At 34.6% G+C, this 24376-nt stretch overlaps 1 protein-coding gene across 1 annotated transcript in view; it reads left to right on the plus strand.

The window, feature by feature from the left end:
• The first annotated feature begins 273 nt into the window (after nucleotides 1-273).
• osmr (oncostatin M receptor) overlaps nucleotides 274-24376 on the plus strand; it is a 42872-nt gene continuing 18769 nt past the window's right edge. The window contains exons 1-8 of the mRNA XM_073951937.1: nucleotides 274-858; nucleotides 4499-4644; nucleotides 4732-4870; nucleotides 12986-13246; nucleotides 16313-16442; nucleotides 19695-19843; nucleotides 20626-20759; nucleotides 22459-22609. Of these exons, the coding sequence (XP_073808038.1) occupies nucleotides 786-858; nucleotides 4499-4644; nucleotides 4732-4870; nucleotides 12986-13246; nucleotides 16313-16442; nucleotides 19695-19843; nucleotides 20626-20759; nucleotides 22459-22609 (1183 nt within the window). The 5' untranslated portion in view covers nucleotides 274-785. The remainder of the gene's footprint in view (nucleotides 859-4498; nucleotides 4645-4731; nucleotides 4871-12985; nucleotides 13247-16312; nucleotides 16443-19694; nucleotides 19844-20625; nucleotides 20760-22458; nucleotides 22610-24376) is intronic.

Consider the following 24376-nt stretch of genomic DNA (forward strand, 5'->3'; position numbering starts at 1 on the left):
TTTCGGCTAGAATAAAAGCAGTTTTTAATGTTTTTAATTCATTTTAAGATCAAAGTTATTAGCCCCTTTAAACTTTTTATTTCAGTTGTCTACAGAACAAACCATTATTAAACAATAACTTGCCTAATTAGCCTAGTACCCCAGCCTTTAAATGTCTCTTTAAGCTTTGTAGAAGTGTCTTGAAAAATATCTAGTCAAATATTATTTACTGTCGTCATGGCAAAGATAAAATAAATCAGTTATTAGAAATGAGTTATTAAAGCTATTATGTTTAGAAATGTGTGGAAAAAGATCTGCTCTCCGTTAAAAAGAAATTAGGGAAAAATAAACAAGGGGAATCTAATAATTCAGGGGGGCTAATAATTCTGACTTTAACTGTAACTTTGGCCCTAATAAAGTTTGGTTTTTGCCCCTTAATAAGAAACTGTGTGAGCACTGAAGCTTGAGAAGCATTTCCACCAATGCTCTGTAGATGGAGCTCTGCTCATATACATAAATGATGCATTTTGTTTTTCAATTAAACTTTAATTATTAAATACATTAGGCTTATAAACGCATACATGACTTATCACATTGAATCTTCTGCCATTTACCCAGTGATTTCTGGACCGCAATTTAATTAACATGAAGCACCTACATCTATGACTCTTGGGCTTTAAATCTTGAGGTTTTATTTCTTCAACCTCAAACGGAAGGCAGCAGTAGGAGGAGAACTTTAACGGTTCATATATTCATAACGCCTTCAACACATTGACAGAAACAGAGAAGACCTTTACATCCTCGAAATGATTATCTACTGGACAACGATCCTAAACATTTTCATCATGTCTGATAAAGTCAAAGGCTGGAATTCCTCAGGTCAGAGAATCAAGGCTAAATAATCAGGATAATCCTTTTAAATCCACTCCACATGAGGAAAATACTATAGTGCCTTTTCTATTTTTTTCATTCAAACGATAAACTGTAAAAAATATTTAGTTTACTTCATATTTTTACTGCACTTGTGTATTGTAGTATACTATAGTTGTAGAAAACTAAAGTATTAGGTCATTTTCAGTGCTGGGTAAAGTAATTTTTTTAAAGTAGCTCTTATATTTGAATATTGACTCACTTCTTTATTATATTACATAATATTTATTTATTATATTATATAGCTATTATATTACAATATGAGTCATTCTTTTTAAGTAACGTTAATTAAATTTGTGCTGGGTAAAATAATTTTTTTAAGTACAGCTAATTGAGTTTTTTTTTTTTAAGTAACGTTAATTAAATGTGTGCTGGGTAAAGTTCTTTTTTTACAGTGGCTAATATATTACAGTATGACTCATTCTTTTTTAGTCACTATAACTAAATGTGTGCTGGGTGAAGTCTTTTTTTTTAACGTATAGCTAATTGAGTTTTTTTTGAGTAAACTTAATTAAATGTGTGCTGGGTAAAGTCATTTTTAAAGTAACTAATATATTACAGTATTAGTCACTTTTGTTAAAGTAAGTTTAATTAAATGTGTGCTGGGTAAAGTCATTTTTAAAGTAACTAATATATTACAGTATAAGTCACTTTTGTTAAAGTAAGTTTAATTAAATGTGTGCTGGGTAAAGTCATTTTTAAAGTAACTAATATATTACAGTATAAGTCACTTTTGTTAAAGTAACTTTAATTAAATGTGTGCTGGGTAAAGTCATTTTTAAAGTAACTAATATATTACAGTATAAGTCACTTTTGTTAAAATAACGTTAATTAAATGTGTGTGTGCTGGGTAAAGTCATTTTTTTTAAGTAGCTATTATATTACAGTATGACTCATTCTTTTTAAGTAACAATAACTAAATGTGTGCTGGGTTAAGTCATTTTTTTAAAGTACAGGTAATTGAATTTTTTTTAAGTAACATTAATTAAATGTGTGCTGGGTAAAGTAAATTTTTTTAAGTATAGCTAATTGAGTCGCTTTTTTAAAGTAGTGTTTATTAAATGTGTGCCGGGTAAAGTCTTTTTTTTAAAGGTAGCTAATATATTACAATATGAGTTGTTTTTTTTAAAGTAACATTAACTCAATATGTGCTGGGTAAAGTAATTTTTTTTAAGTATAGCTAATATATTACAATATGAGTCACTTATTTAAAGTAACGTTAACTAAATGTGTGCTGGGTAAAGTCATTTTTTTATGTATAGCTAATTGAGTCGTTTTTAAAATTAACGTTAACTAAATGTGTGCTGGGTAAAGTCATTTTTAAAGTAGCTAATATATTACAATATGAGTCACTTTTTTAAAGTAACGTTAACTAAATGTGTGCTGGGTGAAGTCATTTTTTATAAATAGCTAATTGAGTCGTTTTTTTAAAGTAACGTTAACTAAATGTGTGCTGGGTGAAGTCATTTTTTATAAATAGCTAATTGAGTCGTTTTTTTTAAAGTAACGTTAACTAAATGTGTGCTGGGTGAAGTCATTTTTTATAAATAGCTAATTGAGTCGTTTTTTAAAAGTAAAGTTAACTAAATGTGTGCTGGGTAAAGCCATTTTTTAAAGTAGCTAATATATTACAATATAAGTCACTTTTTTAAAGTAACGTTAACTAAATGTGTGCTGGGTGAAGTCATTTTTTTATGTATAGCTAATTGAGTCGTTTTTAAAATTAACGTTAACTAAATGTGTGCTGGGTAAAGTCTTTTTTAAAGTAGCTAATATATTACAATATGAGTCACTTTTTTAAAGTAACGTTAACTAAATGTGTGCTGGGTGAATTCATTTTTTATAAATAGCTAATTGAGTCGTTTTTTTTTTAAAGTAACGTTAACTAAATGTGTGCTGGGTGAAGTCATTTTTTTATGTATAGCTAATTGAGTCGTTTTTAAAATTAACGTTAACTAAATGTGTGCTGGGTAAAGTCTTTTTTAAAGTAGCTAATATATTACAATATGAGTCACTTTTTTAAAGTAACGTTAACTAAATGTGTGCTGGGTGAAGTCATTTTTTATAAATAGCTAATTGAGTCGTTTTTTAAAAGTAAAGTTAACTAAATGTATGCTGGGTAAAGCCATTTTTTAAAGTAGCTAATATATTACAATATAAGTCACTTTTTTAAAGTAACGTTAACTAAATGTGTGCTGGGTGAAGTCATTTTTTTATGTATAGCTAATTGAGTTGTTTTTAAAATTAACGTTAACTAAATGTGTGCTGGGTAAAGTCTTTTTTAAAGTAGCTAATATATTACAATATGAGTCACTTTTTTAAAGTAACGTTAACTAAATGTGTGCTGGGTGAAGTAATTTTTTATAAATAGCTAATTGAGTCGTTTTTTTTAAAGTAACATTAACTAAATGTGTGCTGGGTGAAGTAATTTTTTATAAATAGCTAATTGAGTCGTTTTTTTTAAAGTAACATTAACTAAATGTGTGCTGGGCGAAGTCATTTTTTATGTATAGCTAATTGAGTCGTTTTTTTAAAGTAACGTTAACTAAATGTGTGCTGGGTGAAGTCATTTTTTTATAAATAGCTAATTGAGTCGTTTTTTTAAAGTAACGTTAACTAAATGTGTGCTGGGTGAAGTCATTTTTTTATAAATAGCTAATTGAGTCGTTTTTTTAAAGTAACGTTAACTAAATGTGTGCTGGGTGAAGTCATTTTTTTATAGTACAGCTAATTGAGTTTTGTTTTAAGTATTGTTAACTAAATGTGTGCTGGGTAAAGCCATTTTTTAAAGTAGCTAATATATTACAATATAAGTCACTTTTTTAAAGTAACGTTAACTAAATGTGTGCTGGGTGAAGTCATTTTTTATGTATAGCTAATTGAGTCGTTTTTTTTAAAGTAAAGTTAACTAAATGTGTGCTGGGTAAAGTCATTTTTTAAAGTAGCTATTATATTACAATACGAGTCGCTTTTTTATAGTAACATTAACTAAATGTGTGCTGGGTAAAGCCGTTTTTTTAAAGAACAGCTAATTGAGTCTATTTTCTTTTTTTGAGAAACATTAACTAAATGTGTGCTTGGCTAAGTAAAAATTTGTTTAGGTATAGCTAATTTAGTCGCTTTTTTAAAGTAATGTTAACTAAATATGTGCTGGGTAAAGTTAATTTTTTTAAAGTATAGCTTAAATATTACAATATTACGTCTTCATTTTAAAGTAACGTTCACTAAATGTGTGCTGGGTAAAGTAGCTAATATATGACAATATGAGTCCCTTTTTTAAAGTAACTAAATGTTCTGCTTATTTACTTTTTAAGGAAAGGAATGTGAAAGTATGTTGTGTTAAGATTACGATTTTTATTGTAACAAATTACCTTTAAAATTAATTTTCTACAGCACTGGTCACTGGTCGCCATAGAAATACCACAATTTATTAATTCAAGTAAACTAATCTGTTAAAAAAGCACAGCATGTACAATAAAATAATGTAGTATTTCTTTCACATGGGACTGGTCAAACGTTTTGTTTTTGGTTTGGAATGTGTGTACTGCATTTCTTCTAATGTATAAGTTCATCTTAATATTTTCAACAGATATTACCTCTCCGCCAAACTTCAAGCTTCAAGCTTTGGACATGTGGAGACTTAAGATTGAGTGGAATATAAATAAAAACAAACAGAGAATTCAAGTGTATGAAATACAAGTTGGACGCACAACAAACATGGATATTATCTACAGCGTGAGTGAACATTACTTTCACATTATGACCCAATTATTATTATTATTTCAGCATAAAGTCCTGTAATCTGTGACTGTATGTTGACAGGTGAATGTTAGCAGAGGATTACACGCAGTGATCTGGAGCTCTCAGCTGCCTCTGAACTGTGTAAATCACGCTGTCAGAATAAGACTCATCACTGCAGCTTCAACGTTCAGCTCCTGGAGTCCATGGAAAACCAACTATGGTAGGCATTTAAAGTTGAATTCAGTAGTACATGATGTAGTGCCCACAAGACAAACATACTACAGTAATTAATAGTAAATACTATGTTTCAACCATATACACTCTAAAAAGGATTCCTTGATGATTCATATGTGGTCTGAGGTCGATTAGCCACGCTGCAAAAAGGCTTTTCTTAGATTTTTTTTGTCTTGTTTATAGCCTAAATATCTCAAAATTCTTAAACTGAGAAACATTCTTTCAACAAATAAAACATATTGTTGTTTTAAGAAATAATAAGTGACTTTTTCCTTAAAATCAACAAAATATTCAGAAAAAAATCTAAATAAAAGTAATCTTGTCAAAAGGAAAAACAAGATTATTTTGATAAAGTGTCCACTTTAATAACGTGTAGAAATGGTAAAATGTCTATACATATATATATATATATATATATATATATATATATATATATATATATATATATATGTATACAAGGTGATTGGGCCCGATCGGATCTGGACATCCGTAATAAATAAATAAATAAATAAATAAATAAATATATATATATATATATATATATATATATATATATATATATATATATATATATATATATATATATATATATATATATATATATATATATATATATATTACGGATGTCCAGATCCGATCGGGCCCAATCACCTTGTTTCAGATTCGATCTGAATCAGACGTTACCTTCCGATCAGGACTCCTATATATATAAATTCTCGTTATTTTATAACACATTTATAGTTATGCGGTGGCACAGAGTTTGACCTCTTTCTTGACGTCACACAGAAACAGCAACGTGTGCGGCATGACATCAATTTGTTGCAGTGACGCTATTGGTTAATTGCCGGCAAAGTAGAACACGGAAGTAGATTGAAGCGTAAAGCGCGAGTTCTGGATGTATTATAAAGTTGATGACGACTACATTGCTTTAACAAACTGTGAGATATGTAAACTTGGGATTGCAAGAGGTGGAAAGGAAAAGGCTACATTTAACACAACAACCCTGATAATGCACCTCAAAAACAAACACCCGACACAATACAGCAAGTTTCATTAAAAAAAAAAAACATTTCCTACTGTGAAACTTACTACTGCGATGACAGTAAGAATTAGAAATACAGTTCCTAAAAAGTGAAGTCTAAAAGTGAAGAATTTACATTATTTATTACTTGATTGTTCAAGCTACCTCCCAGAAATGTGTTGACATGGTTGTTGAATGTTTACATGAGGTGAATAAAAAAATAATAATAAGGAAGATCCTGGATCTGTTTCTTCACTTTTCTTCATATTTTTTTTTATGTATTAAAGAAGTATTGGATCGGGTTTTGGTAGATACTCAAAATCAAATGACTCGGAGGCAAAAAACCCTGATCGGGACATCCCTAAATATATATATATATATATATATATATATATATATATATATATATATATATATTTTTCAACACATTTCAAATTATAATAACATAATAATTTAATAATTTATAATAACTGATTTATTTTATCTTTGTCATGATGACAGTAAATAATATCTGACTAGATATTTTTCAAAACACTTCTATACAGCTTAAAGTGACATTTAAATGCGTTACTAGGTTAATTGGGCTAACTAGGCAGGTTAGGGTAATTAGGCAAGTTATTGTATAGCGATGGTTTGTTCTGTAGACTATCGAAAAAATATAGCTTAGAAAGGTTAATAATTTTGTCTCTAAAATGGTTTTTAAAAAATTAAAAGCTGCTTTTATTCTTGCCGAAATTAATCAAATAAGACTTTCTCCAGAAGAAAAAATATTATCAGACATACTGTGAAAATTTCTTTGCTCTATGAAACATCATTTGGGAAATATTTAAAAAAGAAAAAAAATCAAAGGGGGGCTAATAATTCTGACTTTATATGTATATATATATATATATATATATATATATATATATATATATATATATATATATATATATATATATATATATATATTAAGTATATATGTTGTTAAATATATTATAAGCTACACTGATAGTAACTTCCTCTTTTTATTCATGATGGTACTGACCTTTTCATGAGCCTGTTTCTGTGCCTCTTAACTGTCACTGATGAGTGTGCACTTCTGAGGATGTGTTGCTCAACCAATCTCACCATTTAAACAACATCAGGCCAACACAAACCTGCAAACGACCACTTAGACCACTGCAACACAACAAAACTCAACTAAACCACCTCGGCATAGCTTTGTGTAAAGCACAAAAAATGACCAAATGTAATTTTTCCCAAGACAATCAAGAATGAATGATTATATGGGTTCTATTTTGACGGTCCATGCGCAGAGCGCAAAACGCAGGGCGCAAACGTTTTCAGGGCGTGTCAGGATGCGTTTTTGCTAATTTAAGGACGGGAAATCTGCCTTGCGCCGCGGCGCATGTTCTAAAAGGGTTGAGTTTATTTTCTTAATGAGTTATAGGTGTGTTTTGAGAATAAACCAATTAGAGTCTCATCTCCCATTCCCTTTAAGAGCCAGTTGCGTCGCGCCAAGAGCGCATTCGCTATTTACAGGACGCAAAGTAAGTCTAAGTGGAAAAAATGAGCATTTCACAAGCAAACAGTTGACAGTTTTTTAACAGAAAACAGTTAAACAGAGCATCTACTGCGTGAGAATGAGAGATAAATTATCTACTTTCACATTCACTCTTGGATAGGGAAACCTTTACGCACAGACATCAATTAGTCTATAAATAAATAATTTTGTTTGTTAAGCGCAAATATTTGTTTCAAAACTATTTCTAAATTCAGTTCTAATTTCCAGCAAACGAATAAATGAACAATAATAACAAAATGTGCTCAAAAACCTGAGTTATATCCTAAAACACATGCTGTGCCCCATATGGTCTAAAACCTGACAGGTGGGCAAATCTAAGCTTGTTTTTAATAAAACAAATATAAATATGGATATAATAAATAATACTGCTAATAATAATAACATTATACAAAAGCAAATTGTTATGAATGAACTGAAAAAGCCTCCCGAGATGAAGAAGACATAAAAGCAGTGATTTTTCATATTTATGTAGGCTAGAAAATAATATGTTTTGTAATATTTTAATCCTTTATATTTATATTCTATATCTATTCTTATTATATCCTATATATATCCTTAATATTTAAATTTTTTCATATGTAAAGATATTTGCCTATTGCTCTCTTGTGCGTATTAAGCAGTGTGTAAGGGAGGCGCAACTCTGCGCCAGAGTTTTTCACAGGGTTAGTTTTGGTCTAATGAAAAATCTATTATAGATTCTCAAAATAGCAACACGCCAGCGGTCCGCCTCAGAACGCCTTACTTTTTAGACCAGAACGCCTATGGACGCACATATGAGCGCTAATGCATTTGCTATTTAAACAGCGTAGCGCAACGGCTCAAAACGACTCTTGCGCCAAGCTGAAACTACCAAAAGACTATTGAGCCGCGCCTTGCGACACACTGCGCCGGGTGTATGATAGGGCCCATGGTGTCAAGGCAATCAAAAAATGGATGAAAACATCCCCATCAGCACACAAGGGTTAATGACAGTTGTTATAAGCATGCATAAAATATCATTCATATTCATGATGTTTCATATCATGATTATAAAGGTTTAGGTTTCATGATGCCCCCTTCAAGTACAGTGTTACCATTTAGGGTGCGTGACAACTGACAAATAAAGTATTAATAGATTCATTCATTCATTCATTTATTTTCCTTCAGCTTAGTTCAGTTAAATTGATCTTTAATTTTTTAGCACTTTTACAATGTAGATTGTGTCAAAGCAGCTTAACATAGAAGTTCTAGTAAATTGAAACTGCATCAGTCCAGTTTTCAGAGTTGATGTTCAGTTTAGTTCAGTTCATTCATTCATTTTCTTTTCGGCTTAGTCTCTTTATTAACCCGGGGTTGCCACAGTGGAATGAACCGCCAACTTATCCAGCATATGTTTTAAACAGCAAATGCCCTTCCAGCTGCAACCCATCTCTGGGAAACATCCATACACACGCATACACTACGGCCAATTTAGCCTACCCAATTCATCTGTACTACATGTCTTTGGACTGTGGGGGAAATCGGAGCACCCAGAGGAAACCCCCGCGAACGGGGGGAGAACATACAAACTTCACACAGAAATGCCAACTGACCCAGCCGAGTCTCAAAACAGCAACCTTTTTCAGCACTACCTACTGCGCCACCAAAGTTCAGTTCAGTGTGGTTTAATTTTCACTGCTGAAAGTCCAAACACTGAAGAACAAATCCATCAATGCGCACCTCCTTAAGTCCCAAACCAAGCAAGCCAGTGGTGACAGTCCCTTATTTATCAGGGGTTGCCACAGCAGAATGAACCGCCAACTATTCCAGTATATTTAATGCAGCGGATGTCCTTCCAGCCATAACCCAGTAGTGGAAAACACCCATACACAACACTTATGCACTACGGCCAATTTAGATTATCCAATTCACCTATAGCGCATGTCTTTGGACTGTGGGGGAAACCAGAGCACCCGCTGGAAACCCACGACAACACTTGGTGAACATGCAAACTCCACACAGAAATGCACACTGGTCGAAGGAATAGTGCTCGAAGTGCTTGAAGGAATAGTTGGCGGTTCTTGATGTGAGGAGATAGTACTTACTGACATTTTAGTACTGAGCTACAGTGCCGCCCATACTAATAGATTATGACCAAATTAACACATTTTGACACCACTATGAGTAAACAAAAACATTTATTAATAAAGTCTTATAAACAGATTATTTGCATTCCTGGGCTATCAGTTTTACTGTAAACCTGGTTAATGGATTATCTCGATAAGCAGATTTTTCAGAGTGAATCTGCATAGAGCAAGAAACATTTGTGTGACCTAAAATCAATGCAGTTTGATTGTAGACAGAAGGCTAAAGGGCCATGTCACCCCTCTCTTTCGGTTCAGGTCTACCTCAGAATTTTTTCAAAAGATGCATCATAATTGGCGTGGAGCTCCGTGAGCAAAGGGAGGAGCGGGCGTGGCCAGCAGAGCAGGGAAGAAGAAGGGGAGCAAACAGCTGTTGTCAGTTGGCTCACAAAATGAGACACAAACTGTGAGAAGACGCATGATTTTAGTTTACAAAGTTAAAAATGTAAAGAAATAAACGGTCATGTAATGCCCTTGTCTAGGTACGGGATCAAAACAGGAACAAAAAAACAGGTGTAGAATCCAAGTGCAGTTTTTAATGACGATTGTGCAGTGAAAGTGACAAAAACTACAAAAAATCCAAAGTACAAAGTAACAAACAAAAGGGGACTCAAACAGTATAAAACTCGAACTAGACTTTGACAACTAAGACAAGATACAGAGCAGGATCAGGAACACATACCAATAAAGACGACAACGACCAACTGACAAACAGAGGATGAATGACTGAATATATAGTGCAGGTAATCAACGGAGAATGGAGACAGCTGTGGTTGCAAATCAGTGTAGATGATAGACCGAGTGTGTGCGTGAAAGAATGTATGGAAATGTAGTTCTTAAGCCAGCTACTCCCAGCGAACTACAGTGGCATCTTGTGGACAAACACAGTCATGACAGCCCTGCTACATTTGTAATTCGTAATTTCATATACAGATAACCACAATTTATATGATTATAAAGATAAACGTGTTTATATAAACACTATAAATGAGGAGGACTTCTCCCCTCCTCAATCCCCTGGTCTGAATGCAGTCTCTTGCCCTGCTGGTAATCTTAAGGATTTAGGCCAGGGGTGGCCAACCCTGTTCCTGGAGAGCCACCTTCCAGCAGACTTCAGTTGCAACCCATATCAAACACACCTGCCTGTAATTATCACGTGGTGTTCAGGTCCTAATTAATTGGTTCAGGTGTGTTTGATAAGGGTAGCAACTGAAATCTGCAGGAAGGTGGCTCTGCTGGAAAAGGGTTGGCCGCCCCTGATTTAGGCGAACACAGCTGCACGGCGATGTGTTTAAATGTGAACAAACTCCACTGATAAAGGACAAAGTCTGCCATTCTCCGCCATACTCATACTGCTCTCCCAACAAAAATGCTTGCTGGACACAAACAGCTTGGCTGTATCGGTCCTGACAGGATCCTGGGGAAAAACATGCAACAAACCCCGTGGATCATGGAAACAAACACATACGACTCTTCATGAACGGCTAAATACTGTGTGATGTGGGTCCATGAAAGCTCTCTCACCCTGTCATAAACACAGGGTCTCACAGCTTGGCACTGGCAGGTCTGCCTTGCCTTCGGAAAGCACGCACAGTCATGAATAATTAAGAAGCCAGCTCTTCTCATAGGATAACAAAACTTCGCTATGAATAATAATGAGAAACCGACGCTTCATCTTTGCACTTGCAGTTTTGATCTATGTCACTGATTTTGATCCGCCCCAAAACTCATTTTAAACCCGGAAGCTGAAATTAGCTGACAAAAGCTCAAAATGATCCAGTTTTCTCCACAATTAAAGCTGACGTGCTAACATTGTCTTAACTGATGCTCAACACACAAATATGTTGAAATCTCAAAAAAAGTACTCAAGTGTTTCTTGAACCTTTAAGATGCAAACCAAAATATATACAGTTGATTGAAGTCAGAACTATTAGCCATCCTGTACATTTTTCCCCAATGTCTGTTTAATGACAAGAAGATTTTTTCAACCCATTTGTAATCATGGGCCCTATCATACACCCGGCGCAGTGTGGCGCAAGACGCGGCGCAATAGTCTTTTGCTAGTTTCAGCTTGGCGCAAGAGTCGTTTTGAGGCGTCGCACTACGCTGTTTAAATAGCAAATGCATTAGCGCTCATATGTGCGCCCATAGGCGTTCTGGTCTAAAAAGGAAGGTGTTCTGAGGCGGACCGCTGGCGCGTTGCTATTTTGAGAAACTATAATAGATTTTTCATTAGACCAAAACTAACCCGGTCTAAACTCTGGCGCAGAGTTGCGCCTCGCTTACGCACTGCTTAATATACACAATATACACAATATCTTTACATATGAAAAAAATTAAATATTAAGGATATATATAGGACATAATAAGAATAGATATAGGATATAAATATAAAAGATTAAAATATTACAAAACATATTATTTTCTAGCCTACATAAATATGAAAAACCACTGCTTTTTGAACATACTTCGTTATTATTGTTCATTTATTCTTTTGCTGGAAATTAGAACTGAATTTAGAAATAGTTTTGAAACGAATATTTGCGCTTAACAAACACAATTAATTATTTATAGACTAATTGATGTCTGTGCGTAAAGGTTTCCCTATCCAAGAGCAAAAGTGAAAGTAGATCCATTATCTCTCATTCTCACGCAGTAGATGCTCTGTTTAACTGTTTTCTGTTAAAAAACTGTGAACTGTTTGCTTGTGAAATGCTCAGTTTTTCCACTTAGACTTACTTTACTTCCTGTAAATAGCGAATGCGCTCTTGGCGCGACGCAGCTGACTCTTAAAGGGAATGGGAGATGAGACTCTAATTGTTTTATTCTCAAAACACACCTATAACTCATTAAGAAAATAAACTCAACCCTTTTAGACCGTGCGCCACGGCGCAAGGCAGATTTCCCGTCCTTAAATTAGCAAAAATGCATTCTGACACGCCCTGAAAACGTTTGCGCCCTGCGTTTTGCGCTCTGCGCATGGACCGTCAAAATAGAACCCATAATAGTTTTAATAACTCATTTCTAATAATTGATTTATTTTATCTTTGTCCTAATGATAATAAATAATATTTGACAAGTTTTTTTTCTCTAGATACTAGTATTCAGCTTTAAGTGACATTTAAAGGCATAACTAGGTTAATTAGGTTAACTAGGCAAGTGATTGGATAGCCATAGCTCATAATTTTGACCTTAAAATGCTTTTTAAAATATTAAAAACTGCTTTTATTTTAGCCAAAATAAAACAAATAAGACTTTCTCCAGAAGAAAAAATATTATAGGAAATACTGTGAAAAATACCTTGTTCTGTTAAACACCATTTGGGAAATATATAAAAAAAGAAATTCAAAGGAGGGCTAATAGTTTTGTATTCAACTGTAGATAATTGATTTTTTACTGGTTTTCCTGCAGGCGAGGTGAGCTCGGATGAAATCCTGCTGTTTCCAGATGACCAGGTGTTACGTGAAGGCTCAACGGTGATGTTCTGCTGTGTTTATCCCAGAGACACTTCACACATCAGCTCAATGTTCTTGGGCAACACTGCCTACAAAGTCATCAACATCAGCCCCCGAGTCAAAGCCATTCGAGTGGACAACCTCAAAGCCACCAATACATACGGCGTCAACTTCTACTGCGATATGACCAGTGATGTAGCTTATAACTTTGTCACTTGTGAGTATTTCAGATGAAATCTTTTATTATTAACTATTAGGTAAACATTAAACATATCTGTTAATTAACAGTTGATGTATTTTGAGATCTGCGGGTGTTTTTGGTTATGAATTGCATTATGGGATGTTGATCTCTGCTCTTTCGACTTTTTATGTTGAAAATTAAACTGCAGCAAGGTTGTAATAGTTTTGGATTTTTCATTAGCTTTAGTTTCTATTTGGTTTTGACTTTGTTTTTCAAATTCAGTAAGTTTTAATTAGTTTTAGAGGGAGATTTACTAGTTTTTATTAGTTTCATTTTATTTTTTCTAAATGAGTCGCTGGTTAGAGCCTCGCCTCATTTGGCATTTCTGTGTGGAGTTTGCATGTTCTCCCTGCCTTCGCGTGGGTTTCCTCCGGGTGCTCCGGTTTCCCCCACAGTCCAAAGACATGCGGTACAGGAGAATTGTGTAGGCTAAATTGTCCGTAGTGTATGAGTGTGTGTGTGAATGTGTGTGTTGATGTTTCCCAGAGATGGGTTGCGGCTGGAAGGGCATCCGCTACGTAAAAACTTGCTGGATAAGTTGGCGGTTCATTCTGCTGTGGCGACACCGGATTAATAAAGGGACTAAGCCGACAAGAAAACGAATGAATGAATGAATGAGGATATTTGTTAGGTGCAAGATCAAAAATCAACAGGATAAATATTGTATAATAAAAACTCAGACATACATTTTTTGAAACCTGTATTCAGAGGACACATGAACACTATCATCTACACTACCATCAACCCATCCTCAAACTCAAATACAACAGTTTTGCAACCCAACTGAAGCATGATTCACTTATTTAAATTCCATTACGATTTTCTGTTATGAAATAAACTTACGTTTTTCACCAGATCCTCTCATTTAAGCCCTCGGTTTACCCTCGCTGCAGTTGTTCAAGTTTAGTTCAATCACAGCAGGCTATCATGTTCTGTTTGTGTTTGGTTCACTGAATCACGCATGCGCAGTATTATTGGTTAACCGCTTCTCAAACTTGATCTCAGTGTAACGTTACTGTTCTAATAACTGAATAAGAGTATTTTATTATTTAGAGTCAGAGGGGGGTATTAGGCTTGTTAAAAAACAATTTGTTTGTGGATAAGTGCTTAATGGAGACACGAATCGTTTCAAATGATTCAGTTCGATTTGGTGGACTAGTTCAACCGATTCACTTAGAAGATCCGGTTAAAAAGATTCGTTCGCGATCGCGATACAGAAATAAAACCCATTATTGGGCACAAATGTGTTAAAGTAATAGTTTTAAGTCTCTGTATTTGATGCTGTCGCCATGCTGCTGTCATGTCTACTCGTTGTTTTTGTCGCGGGAGCAACAGCGAGGATGTGGACTGACTGGAGGAGACCAGGCACAATCCGGCCACGGCCAATGGCAGCAGGAGAGGTCTGGATGCAGACCTGGGGCCTCATGTATCAACGCTGCGTACGCACAAAAACTTTGCGTATGCCAGGTTTCACGCTCAGAATCGCTCACGTTTGGATTTACTAACAATGAACTGAACGTGGGAATGTGCGCAGCTTCACGGCAGCTTTATGGCTGGCGTACGCACATTTTTTGTGCGTGTCTGTTTTATTTCCATTGGCGACTCCTAGAGGCAGTTGTGTTAAATTCTTCTCTACAAAGTGTCTGAGCCTTGCAATGGCAGCTGTATGAGACGGGTTCATCTAGCAGGTATATAAGGTTTTCATACCATACAGTTGACCAGCCAAACATTAAAGCACAATTTGCAGCGGTCGCCTGTTTTCCCAATGTAATCTGAGCAATCTACTGCACACACATTACTATAAAGACACTATCTGAAGATGAATTTGCATGCGTGAATCAGAAACATTTCCATTCAATAAATGTGCACATAAAATATGATGCACAGACGTAATAATGATTCCTACTTGTGTTTCTCGTGATAAATAGTTGGCAAAATCTGATATGTAGCGGGGGAAAAAAGAAGAAAGAGTTCATCAGACGCTGGATTCGAACCGAGTTCATGCTCGAACATGTTGACATGCGTCTTATGAGCTGCGCCACTGAAACTGTACGAGAAACTGTAACATTTTACAGCTATAAATCACACCATTTCTTTTTTAATTCACTCAGTGCGATGTTCAGACCCAACTGTGTTAACCGCATTAGCTAAACTCTCCCACTCTATTTTTTTTTTTTTGTTAATTCCGGAGAACAAATTTGCAAAAACACTGCTTTTCTCCGGTCTACCTCCGAAAGCAGCACCTCCAATTCACATTCTGTTCAAAGTTTCTCTTCTTGCTTGCTTTTGCCTTTTTCGTTGGGTTTTGCCAAAGTAGAGTCATTAGCATATTCATACGGGGGAGGAGGCAGGGAGAGGTTTTGTGCTCGTGCATGTTGCGCTCAGTTTCACGTTCATTCAGATGTACAAAAGAATATGCGTGAGATTCGGCGTACGCAGTGTTTCATACATCTGAATTTTTTTCTGCGTACGCACATTTACAGCTTTGTGCGTACGCAATGTTTTAGTATGATTTCCACGCAAGTCTTCGTACATGAGGCCCCTGGTGCAGTGCAATCTGAGCTGCAGCCAATGCTTTTTAATGCTCTCACCTAACCCCACCCCTAATCCTACTCGTCACAGTGACGTCACTCACTCCATTGAGTGCATTGTGTCTGAGATTGCATCGCTGAGAGATGCAATCTCAGCTCGCATCATAAAGGCTGCATCCAGATACTATTGGAGGTTTCAGTACTAGGATTATAAATAGTTTAAAACCATGCATTAAAAAAGGAACAGCAGAAAAATATAAAAAAATGAATATCATAACCATATTTTTTAAGTTATTCAGGGGACTACTGCTAATTTAAAAATATAAATCATTCATATAAAACATCAATAATAAAAAAAATAATAATAATAATTTCTGCATAAGTATTTCCTGTAAAGCTGCCTTGAAACACGAAGACAAAAAATAGTAGTTGTAAAAGGGAATCGTTATTTTTTTCCATGCATGATGAGAGATTTCTGATAAGGTTTTAATTTCTGCTTAACTTTGATCAGTTCCTCCTGAGAAACCTCAGCACTTCAGATGCGAGACTGCAGACATGCGTAACATCCACTGCTCATGGGAAATACTCAGAGCTCCAAACCTAAACGGCAGTTATAGAAGGACGTACACACTACTAATCAGGTTAGTCTGATTTTATCACCACTGAAGAAGAACACACTATCTGCCCTGCTCAAGTTATCTGTGATTTCTACAGGAAATTACATTTTAAAAATACATTTAAAAAGCACACATAATGCTTTTAGCAGAATAAAACAGAATACACAGTATAAACAGAAATTAAGGACAACAAGATATAACATGAGCGATATCACTCAAGTAGCAGTGAGATATGGCTGTGTATATGACAATATACAGCCACATCGCACTGCTACAAGTGTGATATTGTGTTTATACAATAGTTTGACAGCATAATCATGTATATAATAAAGAAAATCAAACATGGAGAGTCTCAAAAACCCTTTTGCAAGAGGAACTACTTTCTTCTGCAGTTTACTCACATCTGCAGCTGATGATTCACGTCACTTTAAAGCTAGTTTTTGAACGATTCTCTAGCGTAATGTCTAAAGTCATGACAAAGCAGGTTGTTTTGCTCACATTTTAAGATTATAAGGCTGAACAGCATGAAATGTCATCAGTCTACAGAGATTTGACAATATTTTTCTGTTGGAATCGGGAGATCATAATAATTAACCCCTGAAGAAGCCAAAGCAAATCAAACACTACCAGATTACTATGGTATAAATACAGCACTACAAAATACCAAACAGAGAGATAGGCTTGTAATGTCACTTACCTGCTCTATAATGATTTGTTCAGCTGTAGTTTGAAACACGCTGAAAAAATGCTGTTTTTCTCCCCTAAGGACTTTTTATGCAGTGTCTGTTGCCATCTTGTGGCAGAATGTCAACCATCTTTGCTCTGCTCAGTGTGGCAGGCTGGCCGGCAATGCGTGGAATTTCTGAAATGATAAATATTTAAAATAGGCACTGTCTTTATAAATAAACTACATAGTTGCAATCCAAACAACTACAGTTAAAAACAGAGGTTTACATACAATCTGAAAAAAAGGAACATAAACATTTTTAAAAAATGTCTGATGGTAAATTATACTAAACCTTTATTATTTTAGGTCCGTTAGGATTACCTAAATGATTTACATTTGCTCAATGCTATAATAAGGAGAGATTTTTGTTTTTGTTTTGTTTTATTCATTTCTAGACAGTCAAAAGTTTACATACGTTTTCTTGTTATTTTTTTCAGCTTAGCTTTTAACTGTATAACTTTAGTCAAATGTTTTGGTTATCCTTCCACAAGCTTCTCACAATAGTTTGCAGGAATTTTGGCCCATTCCTCCGGACAGAATTGGTGTAACTGAGTCAGATTTGTATGCTGTCTTGCTAGCACAAGCTTTTTCAACTCTGCCCACAAATTTTCTACAGGATTGAGTTCAGGGCTTTGTGATGGCCACTCCAAAACATTTACTTTGTTGTCTTTAAAGCACATTTTAATTAATTTGGCAGTGTGCTTAGGGTCATGGTCTGTTTGGAAGAGCCATTTTGGCCAAGTTTTAATTTCCTGGCTGATGTCTTGAGATGTTGCTTCAGTATTTCTGCATAATGTTCTGCATAACAGCCCCACAACATGATGCTGTCGCCCCCACACTTCACAGTTGGGATGGTGTTCCTAGGCTTGTAAGCGTTCCCCTTTGTCCTCCAAATGTAACACTGGTCATTTTGGCCAAACAGTTCAATCTTAGTTCCATCAGACCACAGGACATGTCTCCAAAAATTATTCCTTTTCCCGGTGTAATTTAGCAAATTGTAATCTGGCTTTTGTTGTTGATTCTGGCTTGTTGATTTTGCCATGTTGTCACACAAGGAAGCAGTGTGCTTGAGGTTTTCCTTAAATACTATTCTACAGTTGTGCCTCCAATTAACTCAAATGTTGCCAATTAGCCAATCAGAAACTTCCAAAACCTTGACACCATCATCTGAGCTTTTTCAGAGGCATAATAATCTTATTGTGTGTAAACTTGACTTTCAAGAAAAGTTATAACAATTTCTCAAAAAAATATCTCTCATTATTCTGCTATAAAGCATAACAGAAACAAATGTGAAAATCCTGACTTACCTAAAAGAGAAAAAGTTTAGTCACATTAACTTCTGACTTTTTTTTTTTTTTAATGATTATGTGACTTTTTATACAGTGTAAGTAAACTTCTGGTTTTAACTGTACATTCAAACCTCAAAAGTACATTATGTTGTCCAACAGCTGCAATATCTGTCAAACTGTAGTCCTCTGCTTGCCACTCCTGTGGGCGGAGTAATACACAAGGGTGAAGAGGCTGTACGAGCGCAGATATTACTTTAATACATCACGGCCATCAGCCAATCAGATTCGAGAACCAGACAGACCTGTTGTATAAATAAGATTAAATTATGATTATTAATCACCGACCTTTAAAGGAATAGTCCACCCAAATTCTATCGTCTGTGCAAGATATTCTCCTGAAAAATTGTGATTCTTTTTAAAATATTTCCTAAATGCTGCTTGGTTTGAAACAAAATGTTAGACATAATTTTGATAGGTCTACTTTTGTACATAATATTTGAATTGTTAGTCTGCAAGGTAGTACATTTTCTGAGTAAAGTGTGATTTAAGGGCTTAATTAGTCAAGACAATTGGACAAGAGTGGTTTGTTCTGTAGCCAATCATTATACTTTCAATCAAAAGCCAATCATTATCATTTATAGAGGTTGCTAATAATATTAACCTAAAATAAATATACAAAACTCTTTTATCATAGGGCAAACTAAAAGAAAGAAGATATTTTTTCTACTAAAACATAAAATATACAGTGTCCTAACTCTATTAAATATCACTTGGAAAACATTTAGTATTGTCTTTATATTTGTTATAATATGTATTATATTTATATTTGTTATTTTTTGTGGGGCGGTGAGGGAACACTTTATTTAGATGTCCATTTGAGTATTAGTAGACTGTCTGCTTAATACATGTTGATACTGCTCTTTTAACAGACATTTAACAGACTATAAGAAGCTTTGTAAGTACATGTGAACTTACACTAACCCCAACCTAACAGTCTACTTATAATCTAATGAGAATCAGCATGTAGGCATGTAGATTCAATTCAACCTAAATTCAACAAACGGACCATCAAAATAAAGTGTGACCGGCGGTTATAATAATGCAATCCAGTGACATGAGTAAATGGTGACAGAATTATAATTTCTGGGTGAACTATCCCTTTATCTGGTTTCAAAAGAGATAAACTGGCACTTATTTCAGTGTTAACTCATTTTAAGTTAAATAAAACTCACTTTACCATCCTTTTCTTCTTGTTTTCAGTGACTCCAGAACTGTAAGCTGTAATTTCAATCCTCCATCCTGCGGTTTTAAAGTTGTGCCACATCAGATCACCTACAACGTCACCTTACTTGTGAGAAACAGTTTGGGACGAGAGAGCGAATCTGACATATTCAATATCACAGACAGAGGTGAATATGGGCTAAAATACACTTTGAGATTGAGGATCATGAACTGTATCGCTCAGTCGGAGTTTAAAGATCTAGGTCAGAAAAACAAAAAGTTGTAAGTTGAAACCACATGAAAAGATGCTTTCGGTTGATTGGAGTACAAGTCGACAAAAGAGACACGTTATCATTTACAGCTGGCATTCAAATGCGTCACTTTTGTCCACTTTCTGATAAGGGTGTTTTTGCTTTTTCTGTTTCTCCTGGCCTTCTGAGGGTTGCCAAAAATTTCGAGTTCAGAACCAAACGATACAGAAATTCTACAAAGGTCAATTTCCTGCTTACATTTTTAAGTTGATAGTTCAAAATGCAATAAAAATACCAAGTGTAGTTTACTGCTTCTTGAACAGATGCTTTAATCACAGTTTCTTTGCAAATCCTGTCTTGTTGACATGATTATAAGAGTTAATACTGAAACATGTTAATACATGCCTGTCAATTAACATTGGTGGGTAGGGAAAACAGCGCTGCTATGTCATGTTGCGTCAAGATTGCTGCGATTTGGATCCTATTGTAATGTCAGAAAATTTAAAAAAAGAAACTTGCTGTGTTTATATTACTCCAGTATGACTGTGGACACACGATACCTGCATAGTTCTGTCTAAACAGCTTCCTAAAGATGATTTTGCTCTATAAGCGCCCTTTAATTCTAGGTGTAAATAGGGCCCAAACCAACACTATTGTATGCTTTACCTTAAGTTGCATATCGGAATGAACTCTTTAATGTGTTTGTGATCTTGCTCCAGTTTTTCCGATGCCTCAGCGTCTTGAAGCGACTGCAGGTGTGTTTGATTCACTGGTGATCTTACATCTGAACGGCAGTTTCAGCGGACTTCAACTAATTTGCCAGATTGAACTTGAGCCAGGAGGAACCGTACAGGTGATTCCTCACATTAAAGGTTTACTCTTTCCTGTTGCACATTACACTTACAAATAATGAGATGCCATCAGAGAGAGTTTCTGAACACTCCAAAAACTTGAATAATCTCTCTTACCACATCAGATAAAGCAAATGATCTTTAGCAGAGCTGCTGAAGCACATCCTGTTTTTAAAGAGCAGGTCAAATGAGATTTTAATTCAATTCAAATCATGTGTATTTGTCTAAATAAAGATTAACTGAATTTCTATAGCGCTTTTGCAATGTAAACTGTGTCAAAGCAGCTTAACATGTCCGTGTCAGTCCCGTTTTGAAAGTTAAAGTTTAAAAGTTTTTAAAGGGGGTCGTGTCGCAGCGCATCCGGTGTGCGACCCCTTTTAATATTGTGTTGGCACCTTCTACAGTAGAATTTAATGCACCTAGGCTTAGAACACATTGTAATTTACCATAGAATATGCATTTAATATTAGGATAATTTTGCAATGAATTCGATTTGGTTCTTTTTAATCAATTCGGGCCTTAAAGTCTGTTTGAAATTTAAAAAATCACTGTTTTTATTTTGATAGTGCACATTGTCATTCTTTAGATGAATAATTAATCCATGCTGAAAAAAAGTTGATCCACTGAAAAAAAAGTTGATTTTAGCATTTGCTTCTGCGTTTGGAGTGTCGGTCCTTCTCTGTTGACGTCAGTTTGACGGCTTCAGTCACAATATTCTTAACCACGCCCCATACCGTTAGTTCAGGAATGATGCACGGAAAGAAAGCTCCGCCTCTACTCGATATTCAGTTGGAAGGAGAGATCTGCGCGGGACTAAATTTTGAATCCCGCTTCCAGGGCATAACCGAAAACCACCCAGCTATACAGAGTCCAGACAGCCTATGACAAGTTGTCTGTATAAACAAACAAACACACAAAAACACACACACACACACACACACACACACACACACACACAGCATCCCGCTTTCTCTCATTCGCGCACACACAGCACCAAGCTCTCTCTTATTCACACATATACACACACATATAGACAGCAACTGACAAGCAACACACAGCATGACGCTTTCTCATTTACACACATAGATATGCGTGCTCGCTCGTTCGGGAGTCGGGAGCGACATTGTTAGACCGCCTGCTTCCGTTCAAATTACACCAGTTACCGACCGCTCCTGCGTTTTATTCAAAAGTTTATTCCAGCGCTGCAAGAAATCTGGTCGTGGGAATGTAGACCTCTAGTTGGAAGTATATCAACACGCTTGAATAAAAGTCTCGACAACTTCCAAATTACACAGACTTTTGGGCGTGTAAACCCCTCCCTTCAATTAGCCAGCTCTCCTCTGATTGGTCAGCTGCCCACCTCTGTTTTGAAAGAATTTTCTATGTGAGAAACTAACTCTCACATTTCAGATTGTTCGTATGTCACAGATAGATGGATTATGCTAATGTGTTCACAATATTCTTAACCAAGCCCCTCTCACCGTTAGTTTGCTATTAGCAAATGTTGCGCAAAAAAGAAAGCCAATATTCAATATTCAGCTTCTCAAATTTCTCACATTTCACATTGTTTGTATGTCACAGATAGGTGGGGATTATGCAACGGAGGTAGTTTGAAATTGTTGATGTACAGTAGCAGACAGAAGATGACTTGATAAAGAAAATTCGCAGCTACAAACATCAATAAATGTTGTTGTCTTACAGGAGTTAGTTCAGGATGGATCAGACTCAGTGCAGCTGTATTTGTTCAGACTGCAAAACCTCAAGCCAAGCACACAGTTTGCCAGCAGAGGGCGCTGCGCAGTACAGGGCAAACACTGGAGCCATTGGACAGCACAGCAGCTCTTCATCACAGGTGAAACTAAAGGCCCTCTTTCATGTTCCTGCTTAGTGGTTAAAAAACACAAACACCTTTAAAGTGACTTACTGTCAGTACATTTTCAAAGAGACAGTTCACCCCAAAATGACATGTGTTTCTAAACTTTTATTAGATTCTTTCTTCTATTAAACACAAAGGATGATATTCTGAAAATTGTTGGTAACCAGCAGCCGATGACATCCATTTTAAATGGACATCATTTTAAAAATGACTGTTTTAAATAATGGTTTATAAACACAGGTTTACAAAACAAACAAACAAACAAACTACAATTGTAGTTGCACTTTTACAGTTGATTTAACTTTTTTTGTAAAAATAAATAAATAAATAAATAAAAATCAGAAAACATGTTAAATAAGATTCTGAAATATTTTGTGGCATACTTCAAAAAAATAAAGGTGATTTAGTGTTTAAAAATGTTTCATTTTTAATATTTTTTAATTTTTTTTTTTTTTAAATTTTGAATGTTTTGAATACTTAAACTTCATATTTTCAGATTTTTCATAGTTGATATCTTAAAAATAATGGAATGTGTTGAAAAAATGCATTGTGTGTTAACCAGAGACATTATAATGTAATTATAATTAATGTAATTATAAGTTAAGAAATGCATTACAAATATTTTTCTTGGTGGGGCAGTTAAAGGGCTAACAAAAGAAACTCAAACATGTTTGGAACAAGCAAAGGATGAGTAAACAGTGACAGAAAATTCATTTTGGGGGGAACTGTCCCTTTAAATATTTTTAGTTGGCATGACGCCAAATGTGACTATTCTCATGCAAGAGTACCTGATCTTAAAATGAACAAGACATATTATAGTTTCTTGTATAAAGAGACTTAATTAATTAAAATAATATTATGCATAGGTCTAACAGATTATGTAGAAAATATTTAACTTATATTAAGTTAATTAATTCAACTTTTAATCCAATTTATACATCTACACTTTTATGTACTTACATTGCTCAGATTTGTATGATTTATTTTAATGTGGTTTGTGTTTGTTTTCACATATTATAATAAAATTTGTATTATCTTAAAATATTTTTTTGTATTTTTGTCATTTTATTGTAATATTTATTATTCATTTTAATCAATTTTGTATCTATTTTAATACAATTTTATTTGTTTAATTATAATTTCCAAATGAATTATTTTTGAATTATAATGAATATTACATTATCTTAATCCTGTTTCACCAATTGGTTTGTTTACAGCTTCTTTTCAATTGCACTTATGTGTAAATTAAATTAAAAGATTATTTGTCTAGTGCTTTTAATGATAATTATTCCTCTACAGCGCTTTACAAAAGGACCTTAACGGGTATTTAAGAGTTATTCCCACCAATATTAGACTTTGTACAGTAAGAAAATGCAAACATTTAGGTTTTTAATGTCTGTATTTTCTTTTCTTTTTTTTTCTTTCTTTCTTTCTTTCTTTCTTTCTTTCTTTCTTTCTTTCTTTCTCTTTCTTTTTCTTTCTTTCTTTCTCTCTTTCTCTTTCTTTCTTTCTTTCTTTCTTTCTTTCTTCCTTTCTTTCTTTCTTTCTTTCTCTTTCTTTTTCTTTCTTTCTTTCTCTCTTTCTCTTTCTTTCTTTCTTTCTTTCTTTCTTTCTTTCTCTCTTTCTCTTTCTTTCTTTCTTTCTTTCTTTCTTTCTTTCTCTTTCTTTTTCTTTCTTTCTTTCTCTCTTTCTCTTTCTTTCTTTCTTTCTTTCTTTCTTTCTTTCTCTCTTTCTCTTTCTTTC

The sequence above is a fragment of the Danio rerio genome, chromosome 5, assembly GCF_049306965.1.
Source record: "Danio rerio strain Tuebingen ecotype United States chromosome 5, GRCz12tu, whole genome shotgun sequence".
Lineage (NCBI taxonomy): Eukaryota > Metazoa > Chordata > Actinopteri > Cypriniformes > Danionidae > Danio > Danio rerio.